The sequence below is a fragment of the Sus scrofa genome, chromosome X (genome assembly GCF_000003025.6).
Source record: "Sus scrofa isolate TJ Tabasco breed Duroc chromosome X, Sscrofa11.1, whole genome shotgun sequence".
NCBI lineage: Eukaryota > Metazoa > Chordata > Mammalia > Artiodactyla > Suidae > Sus > Sus scrofa.
Genome location: NC_010461.5, coordinates 44,438,059 through 44,453,256, shown reverse-complemented (window position 1 = coordinate 44,453,256; position 15,198 = coordinate 44,438,059). Strand labels below are relative to the sequence as shown.

At 42.9% G+C, this 15,198-nt stretch overlaps 1 protein-coding gene across 7 annotated transcripts in view; it reads left to right on the top strand.

The window, feature by feature from the left end:
- SHROOM4 (shroom family member 4) overlaps positions 1 to 15,198 on the top strand; it is a 242,014-nt gene that overhangs the window by 90,713 nt on the left and 136,103 nt on the right. For 6 of the 7 annotated variants that reach the window (XR_002340849.1, XR_002340847.1, XR_002340848.1 and 3 more), the window contains exon 2: positions 14,311 to 14,462. Coding sequence is in view for 4 of the 7 variants with exons in the window: in XM_021080598.1 (XP_020936257.1) it covers positions 14,311 to 14,462 (152 nt within the window). In the remaining 3 variants the exon portion in view is untranslated. Of the gene's footprint in view, positions 1 to 13,674; positions 13,796 to 14,310; positions 14,463 to 15,198 lie in introns of those variants that run through there. The other variant, XM_021080600.1, reaches the window with a different exon arrangement.

Below are 15,198 nucleotides of genomic sequence, written 5' to 3'. Positions count from 1 at the left end.
AAAGCTTGACTCATAGAAAGGGCTAAAGAGTCCGGGTAAATCTAAACCTTGGAGATCAGCAACAAGCTGCTTGTTGTTCCTTTGTTTTTGTTTTTTGGTTTTTGGTTTTTGTTTTTTAAGCCTCTCTCAGTGATTCCTGTTACAGATCCTTGAATATTACAAATACAAGATTCCGAGGGCTGAGAGGGACTGAATTGGACCTCTGGCTGCCTCTCTTTCCTCCTTCCCCCTCCCTCTGGAAGGACCACACAGAAATAGCCCAGACAGAAGAGCCACTCCAAAGAAGGAAATTCCACATCCTTCATTGACCGACCACTCGGTCTAATATTTACCTACTTTCTCTGGCAGGAAGTTCTTCCTCCTTGCTCACATCAGTCCCTCTCCTTGCGATTTCAGTTTCTTTTTCCTTGTTCTGCTTTCATTCAAAATTGAGAACAGCTGGTCCTCACCCTCTACATTCTTTATGCGCTTCAAAGTCAAATTAAACCATCCTTCCTGGGCCTAGGTTTAACCATCCTTGGAGCTCCTTTATCCTTCCTGCATGTATCTGACTTGCCAACCGTTTAATCATCTTTGCCATGGGGAAGCAGCTTGGGCCGTTTGGGCCAACAGTGCAGCAAACCCTAAAGCTTTATGACTTGTGCTAATGGGCGTGCTAAATGTTTAGTAGAGACTATTTTCGAGCACGCAATTGTGAACAATTTAAAGTGGACTGTACATGGAACCCATTTCCTCTCTCAGCTCCCCCAACAGGGCCTCCCCTTAGCAGCTGAAATGAGTTAGTGGCAATCAGCGCAGAGTAGGAATCCTGTGGTTTCTGCCCTTCCCTCCTGCTGGTTCGATGGCAGCTAGTCTCTTAAAATAAGCTTTCTCCTTAGTGTGGCCAGTAAATGTGAATCAGTTGGGCAAAGGGTCTAGGAATCGCATTAGCAGGGGTGCTAGGGCTCAAGCTCCACACGGGAGGTTCAGGAGAGGCTGGGTGGGCACAAGGATGAAGAAGGATTGGTGAGAGAGATGGGACCCAGAATGTTTGCTGTTGTCTATGGGATGATTGCACCTTAGAGTTGGACCTGGCTTTTTTTTTTTTTGCAAGTTTGCGGAGGACTTGTCTGGCCTTTGTTTGTGCACTTGGCCTTTGTCCACTGCACCAACTCTGTGAAAGTGTTGCCAGAAATCTGTGGCAGAATCCCAGCCTCAGGGCCAGTTGGGTTCCTAAAGAGAAGAGATAACTTGCCGCTCAACAGGATGCGTGTGGTGTTTGGGGGGGATACCTGCCATAGGTGCTGCGGGTTGGGTTCAGGGCCTCTGCTGCTCAGGATGAGATAGATCCAGCTGATGGTACTGCAGAGGAAAAGCATGGGGCCAACTGCTATTTTGTCCTGTTCTCATCTCACTTAGGCTCCTCATTTTTATTTTTTAGGTTTGATTTTGATTTTTTTTTATTTTTTATTTTTCAGGGCCGCACCCGTGGCATATGGAAGTTCCCAGGCTAGGGGTAGAATTGCAGCTACATCCGCCGGCCTACACCACAGCCACAGGCACATGGGGTCGAGGCGCCTCTGCGACCTACACCACAGCTCACAGCAATGCTGGATCCCCAGCCCACTGAGCGAGGCCAGGGATCAAACGCGCATCCTCATGGATGCTAGTGGGATTCATTTACGCTGCACCACAACGGGAACTCCAAGACTCCGTCTTATTAATAAAAGCTTAAAAGCTCTCCTCTTCACAAACCCTAGCCAGGCAGTTTGTCGCAGCAAAGCTACCAGGAGCAGTAAGATACCCAGCCATAAAGAAGGAAGAGCGACAGAGGGAAAAAAAAAAAATAAGGGAAGATGTTGGCATTTGCATGAGGGTGTCATTGAAGGCTTCATCACAGATACATGCAAGATTTAGGGACAGAAATTGTCTTGGGGTGGGGGTGGGGAGCGCAGTTTGATTGAAGCATTAGCTAGCTGCCTTGGCGCAGAGCCAAGGCACATTGCCAGAGACCCATTAAACTCTTTGTAATTCCATATAATTCACAGCAGCCACAGGTAATCTGAATCATACCTGACAAAACTTCCCCATCGCTGATCATCCATTAATGTTGAACACCTACTACTACAGATATTTAAACGTCTTTTTTTTTTTTTTTTTTTTTTTTTTTTAGCCATATCATGGTGACCATATTTTCTAAAGCCCGCATCAGGAAAGCTGGTTTCACAAAGGATTTTTTTTTTCAGCCCTGTGAATATGTTTGTATGAAAAACCACACAAAGGTATAAACACTACATCACACTTAGTTAAACACTGAACAAATGGCCTTTAAGGAAAGAACTGTTAGTCCCCTGAAATTGATTGAGGGCAAACTCCCATTCAAACATGAGTGAGGGTCCCCTGCTCCAACACACACCTTTTTAGGGGTCTGAGGGAGCTGGTTAACTAAGCACTAAATCAAATGAGGATCTGGTTTATGCCCATCGTCTGGATTTGCTCTTAAAATGTTCAGGGATGGCAGACTGAAAGGGCCTGTTGTACTGTCTATACCCGGGAAGGTGGAGTAGATGTTACTTTGCATTCCCAGATGCTGGGAGCAGTTAAACCTCCTGGTGGTCATGGTCTGTTTGTGAGGGTTTGTGTGTGTTTTAAATTAACTGCCTAAAGCTGGGAAGGTTACAAACTAAGGATAATCATATATGGATACAAGGTATTATTGCCATGCACCTAAGTTTACTTAAAACCTTCTTTCCTCCCACCAAGGGAATTGGTCTAAGAGTTTAGCAGTCAATTCTGGGCACTCACCACAAAGAGGAGATATTTAGTTCAAAGGATAATTATTCTGGAAAAATTTCAGCCAATAATAATAATAATAATAATGCTCTTTAAAAGGCTTGGAAACCTAAAGTGCCTCTTTAACCAGAGCTCTGCATTTCTAGCTAAGGATCACGAGTAGCAATGTACTCATAGAAAACAAAAATGCTTTGTTATAACCTTGCAGAAGAAAATATCCAAAGCCTAATAGATTCTCTATCTTGAGAAAGTCACATAACATCCCTGAACCTCACTTATATGATCAGAAAAGTGAAAAATAACATTACTTGTCCAGAATCAGTCAAATGAGTGGGGTGATAGCCTGAGATCCCTTCTAATTTCAGCAAAGATTTATTGAGCAACTACTATGTGTTCAATACAGGCATTTGTTTTCCTAGATCCAGTGATAGAACTGTAAAAAATACTATCTCTTCTCATATAATGCAAGTATTCTGACCCAAAGTAAACACATATAGGAATAAATTAAATAATGCAAAATGATAAATTCTATGATGAAAATAAAACAAGATAATGTGATGGGGAATGATGGGGTTTGGGGTGCGGGAAACAAAGAAGGAATCTAGTTTATGTTAGTGGTCAGGAAAGGTCTCCCTGAGGAGGTAGCATGTGAGCTGATGCCTAAATGATGAAAGGAGCCACATAAAGATCTAAAAACAAATGTTCTCAAAGGAGAGAACAGCAAGTGCAAAGGTCCTGAGGTGGAGATGGCCTTGACCTCCCTAAAGAACAGAGAGTTTGGTATGACTGCAGTGTGTATAGGAAATGAAGCCAAAAAGCAGACATGGCCAGAGTGTGTAGGGCTTCTAAACTGATGCTATTTACATTGCAAAAATCATTCCTTGGTCTTTCTGTCTGACTCAGTTAGTGAACCTAAGTGCAAGATGTTAATGATGGGGTGCTTGAGGTTTGCCTATAAAAAACCCAGGAAGAGGCACTGATGGGGAATGGGGGGGTGTGTTAAGCAGAGAATTCAAGCTCAAATGCCTGAGGTAGAGAGAAGCAGGGATGGAAGAGTGTGTGCCCAGGAGGAATGGTTAGGGAGGGCTGGAGAAAGTGTGGATTGACCTTGGCTATGAGGAACAGTGCCTCAGTTTGTAGAGTCCACTGTCAAGAAGGGGTCAACCACTATGAGGAGAGGGGCAGGACTCTGCCCTTGTGTTTAAGATCAGAGAGGTGGAGGAGGGAGCAGGGACAGGAGGTGAAAGTCTGGTTCTCCCATCGAGCCTTAACCTGGAAAGCAAGCCTCCTAACCAGGTGAAATTTCACCTTACGCACGCACGGCTGCACTGCTTTACCCTGATTGAGTCCTCAGACCTTGAACTCAGATGCCCATCATTTCCTCTCATTTTCTTCTCCGACTTAATCCTGGCACTGCAACGAGAAAACGCTCTGATGTAAGAGTCCCTGCCCAACACTAACACAAAAACAATTGAGTACATTTTTCTCTCCCTTCTGTTTTCTCATTTGTGGAAACTCAGGTGTGTTTTATGTTAGTTGACGCATCTCGCTGAGCGGAAAAGAGATGGTATGTCCCTTCTCAGTCACTGTGTGAACAGGACAGTAGCTTGGAACAGAACAGTATGAGGGCTTACTTGTTCCCAGATTTGCAGTACTATGTGAAAGCGGCGGGTGTGCCAATTTAATTTAAAATTGGATCTATCCTAGGGTCAGTAAAGAATGCTATTGTTAATTACCTTTGCAGCGTACGTGTATACCTTGGTAGGTTATTTCTGTGGCAGTTGTTGGCTTGGGTGGCAGTTATGCAGAAAGATGGGAGGAAATTAAATGCCTCTTTTTCCCTTCTTTATCTAACACTGTTCAGAGGGCTAAGTAAATACCAAAGATTCAAGTCACTGCTGCGGGGAGGGGGTCTGGGCAGAATACAGGGGCCCAGCAGCGGAAAATAGAAAGCAAGTTCCCCTCTCCCTTGGTCCACATCTGGTAGACAGCCCAGGGGTGCCCAGGAAGCTGGACAAGTGGGTTCCAGGCAGTAGAGCAAGGCTAGTGGTTTCCAGAGGCAGCCTTTTGTCCCTTCCCTGAAGGGTGTTAGTTCTTTGGTGCTTTTCCAGTCAGAAATGACTAATGTTGGTTATGCATACTCTTTAGAAACTGTCTTTAGCTTTTTGCATAATGGGTTATAAATAAATGGCTTCAGGGAACCAGAGATGAGTTATTGAGTGAACCTGGCTTTGGGATGGTTCAGATTCCGGATAGTTAATCACATCCTCTCCAGCTGGAAGGCGGTATCTCACTCGTTCACATTCAGCTGGGAAGTTAAAAAGATACTTATGATCAACTCGAGGAATAGTTTTTACATCCAAAATAGGTTGGTACTAGAGAAAGAAAGATTGTATTAAACCAAGTAGAATTGTTTCCCTCTCTGTTTCCGCCTGGTGGAATTTAATACCCACTTTTATTTTTAATTTGGGCATTTCTTATAAGCACCGGGGCATAGGTCATAAATGCCAACAGGCTAATGTGTCCTATTTATGGTGTTCTAGTATTAGGTGGTCTTTTCAGCCCAGCCACTGGATTTGCCCACCATGCTCTCTTAATACTGGCAGGGGGTGGGCATCACGGGCTTTCTGGTTCAGGAGAGACTGTTTTAACCCTACCCAGGGGAGCTTATATCATGACTGTATACAGTGAATTCTTTTGCTGGCAACTGCTTCTAGAAGTGACATGCTACCAAATCCTTTCCTCAAGTTCCTTCCACCTCAGTCCCCCTGGAACGCCCTCTACCACAGCAGCTTTGCAAGTTTCTCTGCTCCCTTGTTTACCACTGAAATGCAGAGCTTATTAGACAGCTAAGAAGCATAGGTGATCCAGTAGGAGGCAGTGATGATGCCTGGAGAAGAGAGAGTTGCCTGTGTGACCATGGCCTGACCTAAAGTTCTGCTTCTCAGAGTGGGTAGCAGGGATCCTGGGGACCATGACAAAGTGACGTACCTGGGATAAACAGGAGGAACAGAAGCAGATGGCTCCAAGATTAGAGAAGGGATTGATTCTGGTTCTATAACACATCAAGATAGAAATTGGATGGTGATTAAGAAAAACGCTTTTCATCTTTACCAGTTGGCAGGTAAGGAAAATGAAGTGTTTGTCTGCATTTTCATTTCCTACTGAAATCATGTGCTTTATTGGAAGGGGGGAGGGTGGAACAGATGCATACAGTCTCAAAGCCTGGAGGAACAATGGGCAAATTCATAAATGACAGCCCTATTGTAGAGGCTTAACCTTTAAGTGAAATGTTTTGCCTTGATTAAAGCTATGAATATGTGAAAATAGTGCCTAATCCTTGGGCCCCACCTCAAAAATATAATCTATATAGTGTAGTTTTTAATTTTTTAATTCTTTTTTAAAATTAAGGAATAACATATACCTAGTAAAATGCACCTGTCTCAAAGAATTATTTATTTATTTAGTCTTTTTGCCATTTCTTGGGCCGCTCCCGCGGCATATGGAGGTTCCCAGGCTAGGGGTCGAATCGGAGCTGTAGCCGCCGGCCTACACTACAGCCACAGCAATGCAGGATCCGAGCCGCGTCTGTGACCTACACCACAGCTCATGGCAAGGCCGGATCCTTAACCTACTGAGCAAGGCCAGGGATCGAACCTGCAACCTCATGGTTCCTAGTCAGATTCGTTAACCACTGCACCACGACGGGAACTCCTCAATGAATTTTTAGATGTGTATATTTCCATTTTATCGGCCCCCAGATCAGTGTGTAAAACATTTCCAGCAACTCCTGAAAGTTACACTCATGTGCTTTCGCAGTCAGTACACCTTCTCAGAGTTAAACTACTATTGTGAATTTTATTACCATAGATTGGTTTTGTCTGTTCTTGTCCTTTAAATAAAGTGGAATCATACAGTATGTATTGTTCTAGCCTGGTCTCTTTCACTCAATGTAATTTTTTTTTTTTTTTTTGTCTGCACCCGTGGCATATGGAAGTTCCTGGGCCAGGGATTGAATCTGAGCTGCAACTGGGACCTACACCACAGCTGCAGCAACGCTGGATCCTTAACCCATTGCCATGGGCCTGGGATTGAAACCCTGTTGCCACAGAGACAAGGCCAAATCCTTAACCCACTGCACCACAGCAGGAACTCCCTCAGTGTAATATTTTTGATAGTCATCCAGTTTTGTTGCATCTATCATTAGTTCGTTCTTTTTATTGCTATGTAGTTTTCTATTTAGTGTATAGATATGTCTCAATGGGTTATTCCTAATTTTTGTCTATTGTGAATAAAGCTGCTATGAACAATCAAGTCTTGTGTGTGTGTGTGTGTGTGGATACATGCACTGCTTTATTTTGCATACCCCTAAGTGTGCAATTTCCAGGTCCTACGTTAGGTGTACAGGTTTCCAAACTGGTTGTACAATTTTACACTCCCACCAGCAATGTGGAGTTCAATTTGCTATACATAACTTTTTTAGTGAAGTCCCTGTTTAAATCTTTTTATATTCTGAGTATAAGTTAGATATACATATTATGAATATGTTTCCAGTCCGTCTTTTCACTTTCTTAGTGACTTTTTTTTGTTTTTTGTTTTTTGTTTTTTTGCTTTTTTAGGGCCACACCCATGGCATATGGAGGTTCCCAGGCTTCTAACCAGAGCTACAGCTGCTGGCCACAGCCACAGTCACAGCAATGCCAGATTGGAGCCGCATCTGTGACCTACACCACAGCTCATGGTAATGCCAGATCCTTAACCCACTGAGCAAGGCCAGGGATCGAATCTACAACCTCATGGTTCCTAGTCGGATTAGTTTCAGCTGCACCATGACGGGAACTCCTTTAGTGACATTTTAAATGAACATATTTTTTTAATTTTGACAATCTCCAGTATAGCACTATATCTTCTATGGTTATTGCTTTTTGTATCCTGCTCAAAAAAACTTTGCCCACCTCAAGGTCACAAAGATATTTTCCTATGTTTTCCCCTAAAACTTTACGGTTTTAGCCCTCTTGTTTAAAAAGTCTATGATCTGGCCTAACATTTTTTAGTAAAAATTTACATCAGTGGAGTTCCCATTGTGGCACAGTGGAAACAAATCCAACTAGTAACCATGAGGCTGCGGGTTCGATCCCTGGCCTCGCTCAGTGGGTTCAGGATCTGGCATTGCAGTGAGCTGTGGGGTAGGTCACAGATGCGGCTCAGATTCCTAGTTGCTGTGGCTATGGTGAAGGCCGGCAGCTATAGCTCTGATTTGATCCCTAGCCTGGGAACTCCCATATGCCACGGGTGTGGCCCTTAAAAAAGCAAAAAACAAAAATTTACATCGGTAAAAATGTGCATATGCCCACAATGTACATAATTTAATTTATGTATCATATAATCTACCACCACCAGTATTAAACACTAATAAGGCCTGGTTTAAAAAAAAATTAGGAGTTCCCATCGTGGTTCAGTGGTTAACAAATCCGACTAGGAACCATGAGGTTGCAGGTTTGATCCCTGGCCTCGCTCAGTGAGTTGAGGATCCAGCGTTGCCATGAGCTGAGGTATAGGTCAAAGACACGGCTCAGATCCTGAGTTGCCGTGGCTGTGGCATAGGCCGGTGGCCACAGCTCTGATTGGACCCCTAGCCTGGGAACCTCCATGTGCCATGGGTGCAGCCCTAGAAAAGACAAAAAAAAAAATAGATTAACATAAATATAAACAGAAGTTCCATTATCTCCCTTTCTAGTGGATAACTTTGTGCATAGTGTGGGATATGTAAACCCACCCTGGGGATTACTGTTCTAAACCACCAAAGGCTAAATAACATTTTTGACAAACACTAATAACATAAATCTCAACCAAAGACTTCGGTATAAACAAATGGCTAGAGTTGACAAAGTGTGAATAGGCCCCCAATGAGCATATTTCCTGACAATATAAGAAACTCTGAATTTGCTCTTGTGCAGTAATGTTTATCTCCCCCTGCCCCTTACCTGACTTCCGGAGATAGCAGGACTGACCTGACTTGGTACAAGTAAAGACAAACTCAGTTTGGTCACTGATGTGGGGTACAGTGCTCTTGACTCCTTAGCCCTTTCCTTATCACCAAATTCCTAGAGCTGAGCTTGGCTCTGGACTGAATGACTTTTTGGCAAAGATACTTAGCATTTGACTTGGGATAATCCCCAGGGAAATCTAATGATTTGGAGCTTAGAGGGCTTTTGTTGTGAGGATTAGTAAAATTAGATGGTAATTAAGCAGCTGGGGAGGAAGGTACTGCCTGTAAGCATAGATCCACTGTGGGGCACAGTATCATTTCCTTGGTCCAAGGTTGGGGGAGCCGATGGACCTGATCCACAGAACTTCACCCTCTGGGGCAGCCTCTTGTAATATCTGGGTATCTCCTCCTTAGCTGGTAAGGGAAAGAATATCTTCTTCTTTGGTGTCCGCCGCCTCAATCTAGCTCCACACTGGAATCACTACTTAGAATTACGCCTACTTACGTCTTTTTAATTGGTCGATGTTTCTGAATTCTCATTTATTTGAGAGGTTTTTGTTTTCTGTTTTGCCTTTGGGAGAGCTGGGGTAAGGTAGGGAAGATGAAATTAGGAAAAGCAGTTTCTCGTTTTTCAAATCAAGACAACTTCGGAATTTGAGAGGGATTTTGAAGGGAGAGAGTTGCTAAGAGAAACAACTTAGGACAACTTATATCTGCAACCTGGGATCAGATTGTTGAAAGCAAAGAGATTGCAGAGGTTTGTAAGCCTGTGTCTCTCCTTTCCAGGTCACTCTGATAATTTCTCCTAGTGTGACCAGATTCTAAAGGATACCGAGAGAGAGAGAGAGAGAGAGAACAGATCAGAAACATACAGGACCCAACTTGTGGTCCTGCTCAAGTCAAATTAAGTTTCAGAATAAGCACAGACTTTATTATTTGATGATCCTGCTTCCTAATAGTTAAACTTCTCAAAGCCAGCTTATCTCCATCTCTACATTTTCTCTCTATTGATTCCCCAGAAAAGACCAAATTGCTGAATTGGTTTCTGGAGCGTTACTAAAAACTTTGAAAATCTTTCAAAGAGTGATATAAACACATTCAGAGGACAGTCTTATTTTTTAAAGCAATATAACCACTATATTCTGGGTGGACGTTTTCCGTGTAGGTAGTCCCCCTCCCAAAATCAACTCTAACAATTAACTGTGTTGTTTGCCTTCCTAGACTATAGACAAGCTGGTGGAGGTAGGAGACTGGGTATCCATGGATGATTGGTTCTAGGACCCTCATGGAAACCAAAATCCATGGAAACTCAGGTGTCTTACAGTTGGCCCTCCCTATCAATGGGTTTTGCATCTGTGGATTCAACCAACCACATGACTGGTGAATGCAGAACTCCACAGATGGTGTCATTTGGCCAGAAGCTTCTAGAACTGGCTAACAAAGTTTTGGTCAATGCCTAATTTTTCCAATAAATTTCTTGTAGCAAGCAGAGATATTCACAATGATGCCACTGACTTTTAATACTGCTCTCACACTATTGTAATAAGCATTAAATACTTATTGGTTATTGTTGCAGATGATATTTCTCCTGCTGATGCATTTTTTTTCCCCAAGATAAACCTGGTTTAACTTTTCTTTCTTTCACTTTCTCATATTTCCTAGTTTAGTCAAATGACCCAAGCAAGTATTTGCTAGTATCTTTTATTTTGTATAAAAGCTAGTAGAAAATCAGTAAGTGCTGTTAAGTCCATGATTTCTTTGCCTTTACTCTCAAGTGGCCAACTTGTCACTTTGTTGACAGTTATTAGAGCACTTCACGCTTCATTGAAGATCCATCAAAAATTTCCAGTTCATCAGCTCATTAGCACAAAATGGGGCTTCAGGAATTTCTTTCTCTCAGTGTCCCAACTGTGCTTTTAAAAGTGTTTCATCCTTGATGGACCACTCTGAAACAATGGCTGAAGACCACAGGGAAATGAGAGATGGATGTTGATTAGTCAGTTTTGAAGGAGTGAAACATGGGTGAAGGCAAAGCACAGTGGGATTATCTGTGTCAGCAGAAGGATAATGCATGACTTTGCTAACTGATCACAAGTCACTGAATGTCAGAGCTCCACCGGCCCTCTGAGATCATTTAGTCAGACCTCCCCACACCCATGTTTTACCAGTAAGGGTGAAAGGGGCCAAAAGAAAGAAAAGGGACTTGTCCAAGGTCAATCAGTTCTTTCCAACTTTCCAGACACCAGCTGGCTTTTGGCTACATGACCTTTATGCACTCCATTTTCAATTACTTGGGCCACTCACTGCTAGCCCAGCGATCACTTGGATAATCTGAAATGACAAGTAAGTTAACCATCGTTTACATTGAGCTTTGTGATGTGTGTTTACACTGACATTCCAATGCGTCTGGGTCCAATCTGAGAATTCATAACACTTCAAATGAAACAGGAAAGCCACCCTGAAGGGCTGATTCAGGAAGAGCTGGAAAGTTGACCAGCCTTACTGAATGGACAGCATCAAATGATGCTATACAGCTCCTTCAAGCAGGACATGTTATTCTCAAGATGTTTGTTGATTCACACCTCTCCTGAGCCCCAGCCAGAGTTATAAGTGGCACAGTGGGAAGGGAAAAACAAAATCTTTTACAGAAGAAAAAAAAAATATATATATATATATACATATTTTTTTCCTTCTTCCCTTCCCTTCCTCTTTCTTTTCATTCCTTTTCTTTGCTAGAAACATGAACAGCTGCTTTATCTTCTGTATAAACAAATATGTGGTTGGGCCATTGACCTGCAGAACTGGCTGTCGGGATGCCAAACAATAAATGGAAGACATGCTGGATCCCAGGAATTTAGAGGTGGAAGGGGGAGGAGAAAGACCAGTGAGCAATACTTTTTGAAAGAATCAAAACAGGAGGAGTAAGAAGGAATCTGTTACGGAGTTCAAAAAACACCCTGGCCCTGGAAAAGAGCTAGTTTGGGGTATAGTCAAGGGCTCTTAAACCAAATGGAGTTGCATTTCCTGATCTGGACCTGTCTGCACTTTGGGATTGTGCTGGGTGCCCATCATTTGCTGGTTTGTTGTTTGCAAATCTGAATCCTCACACTTGTGCTAAAATGGAGTTATTATGTTCTGAATGAGATGCTGCTGCTGACTGAGAAAAGGCATGGAACAGAAAAAAAGGGGCATGGACCACTAGCTTGAGGCTATAGTCCAAGAAAGAGTCCCTGCAAAGCTTTGGATAGTAGCAGCCAAAGTGGCAGCAGGCAATGCGAAATGCCTGAGCTTTTGCTGCAGCAATAATTAAGCATTTTAGTTTAAAAGGTTCCCCCCTTTCATTTTCCGGCCTAAAATAAACAGATCTTGTTGATGTAACAAAGTGCTTAATTAACCCAAGGTGGCACGTAATATCAATACATATTGAAGGAAGGACTTGCTATGGTTAACAGTAATATGGATAATTGAGTTATATGCATTTAAAAAAATGGGTAGAGTGAATTAAGACTAATGTACATCAACAGGAAAAATCTATTAGCATTCATTAGTTAGACTCCTGTTTGTGGTTGTTAGCCTAAGGAAGCCCTTTCAAATGGCTGATGCCTGTTGAAAGTCCTGCCTGATGCTGAGGGCCTTCCATGGATGCCAAAGGAATGAGTCATTCAAATAGAACTTCTGAAATTCAAGTACAGCACTTTGCTTCTTCTTTTTCTTTTTTTTTTTTCTTTTTTTGGCAGCAGTGACTGTGAAGTAATAATGATAATGACAATGGAAATAAGAGTGTGATCCTAATTAATTTGCGTAGAATTGTTCCCCATTTACCAATATTGGCTTGTTTTGTCTTGAGTGGTGGCCCAGGTACTGGAACAAAGGTATATTTATTCAATGTCACTTGGCTAACCTATGATTTGTCAGACAAAGGTTAATTAAAAAAACTGTTGGGTTAGCAGCAATAAATTTAATAACAGTCTGTGATTCAACTCAGAATTTCAATTTATTTGATGGGATTTTTAAAATCCTGAATTAACATTTTTCTCTGCACTCAGGAGGTCTCATCTGCCAAATTGCACATGAGCTGGCCAACCTAAAGCTCAGCAATATTCTAACTTGCACGGTGCGGTATAGATTGGAGGGATGCTATAAAAGACTGAAAGAAAGGTTGGAACAAGAGTAGAAGTAAATGTAGAAACACCTGCAGCAGAGACCAGACTTTGTCCTATTTAGAATATGACTTTCCCTAAGGATTGCATGGTTTAATCATGCTCAACTCTTTTGCCCCTGGGAGAAACAAAGAATCAAACAAACATCTCTTCCTGATTCCGTTAGTGGGTTGGACCTTTTTTCACCTGACCATCCGTGGACCTAGGAACTTTAGATCATAACCTACCCCTGAAGCTGGGGGCTATGTATGCTTTGTGCTTTTCTGTATCTCTAGCACTTAGCATGTTGTCTGTTCCATACTAGAAATTAACTAAAAATTTGAGTAATAAATTAATGGATGGATGAGATGACTCCTACCACCATGGATGGAGTTGATATTCCAATAGGTAGAACTCACCCTTGTGATAGAAAAAATGTTACATGCAAAAGTAACCATAAGCAAGGAAACTTGGCAGACATTCTGCTTTGCTTTCCTTTTGCCTAACCCAGTGGCTATTATTTCTACTTTTTCTTTCAGTCCCCACCCCCCCACCCCACCCCCGCACCTTGCCGCCAGCCTGACTGCATTCCTGCCAAGATTGCCCTTGGCCAGAGGAAATTCTGTAGGCTCTGGTGGAACAGTGAACACCACCAGCTTTTGGTTGGTTCCCACTCTGTGCCAGACACTGGAAGCACTGTGCTAGGCACTTGTGGAAAAGATATGATAAATTGTCAATTACTTTGTAATTTTTTGGATTTGCAATTCCACACAGAATGTTGAGCTGGAAGCCACCTTCAAGGTCTTCAGAGTCAAGCTGCTTGCTATGATAATCAGAGCTCACATTTATTGAGGACTTATGCTCCCAGACACTTCATACACTTACAACCCTGTGGGTAGGTACACTTGTTGTCTATATTTCACAAACGAGGCCATTGAGACACGGAGATATTAGGTAACTTGCTAGTGGTCGCACAGCTGGGAAGTACTAGAGCCAAGATTCACGCTCAATTTTGTCCGACTTCAAAGCCTGCCCAAAGAAAGAAAAGGACTTGCCAAAGGTTATTTTGCTGGAGCCTCGCTCTTCTGGCTCTAATTTGTGTGCAGTTTGCTAGTCCATACTGCTACTTTAGCCTACACCGTGTGGTTCCTTCTGAGCATCATTTTCTTATATAGAAGTGCTCGACTCCCCCAATGGGGCTATTGCCTTCTTCCTCAATGGCTTGCCCAAGCTTTGCTTTCAGTAGATAATGGCCTGTGATTAGCTTAGCTGCTCCCTGGAACATCTGGGAGCCACCCCCACACCCTCCAGGACTACCCGGGGTTCAGAGGTTGAGAGGAGCCAGGAAGTAGAATGTGGGGGAAGGAGTCGCCTTACCACCTGCTTTCTGTTTTGTTCTCTCCAACACAGATCGAAGATGGAGGCAAGGCAGCCTTGTCCCAGAAGATGAGGACCGGTGATGAGCTGGTGAATATCAATGGCACTCCATTGTATGGCTCTCGCCAAGAGGCCCTCATCCTCATCAAAGGCTCCTTCCGGATCCTCAAGCTGATTGTCAGGAGGTAAGGTTCAGGGAAATTTGCTCTAAAGGTGCAGGGGCCGCTGAAACCACTTGATTGGTAGTAAAGCCTCAATGGAGTCATGACTCTGTCAATATCATCAAGGAAAGAGGTGTCGCATGTGAACAGAATTTTGCAGACACAATTGAAACAGAATAGCATAAGAGAAAGGGTCTTTGGTTCAAATACTGGCACTACCACATACCACCCATGTCATCTTGGATAAATTTATTTTACCTCTGCAAGACCCAGTCTCTTTATTTGCTTTGAGAGAACTGAATGACTCAATACACAACAAGGGCCTATATATCCCAGCGTTTTTCTGCCTCCTCCTTCACAAAAGGCTGCCACTGCTGAACCACATAGAATTAAAGAGACCCCACTCCCAGCCATAGTAGGCACTCTGGAGGCTGTAGCAAACCCTAAGAGAACCATCTGCCCTTGAGGAGCATAGATTCTAATAGGGGAGAAGAGACACACATGTGACAAATTAATTAGCAATACATTTTTTTTAAAGAAAGCAACAAAGGATATTCCATCGAGCAAAGAGTGATTTGTCAAATTGATTGTTCAGACAGAAATTGCTGTTAGATTTCAAGAGAAAGAAAGCACTTCCAAAGAGGTGGTTAGGTTAAGTCCTCATAGAGGATGTGGAATTTCAGTTTTAAGGTGGGTAGAATTTGACAAACAGACCATCAGGAGGGGAAAGGCTTTCCAGGTAAGTGGAGTGGCATTAACA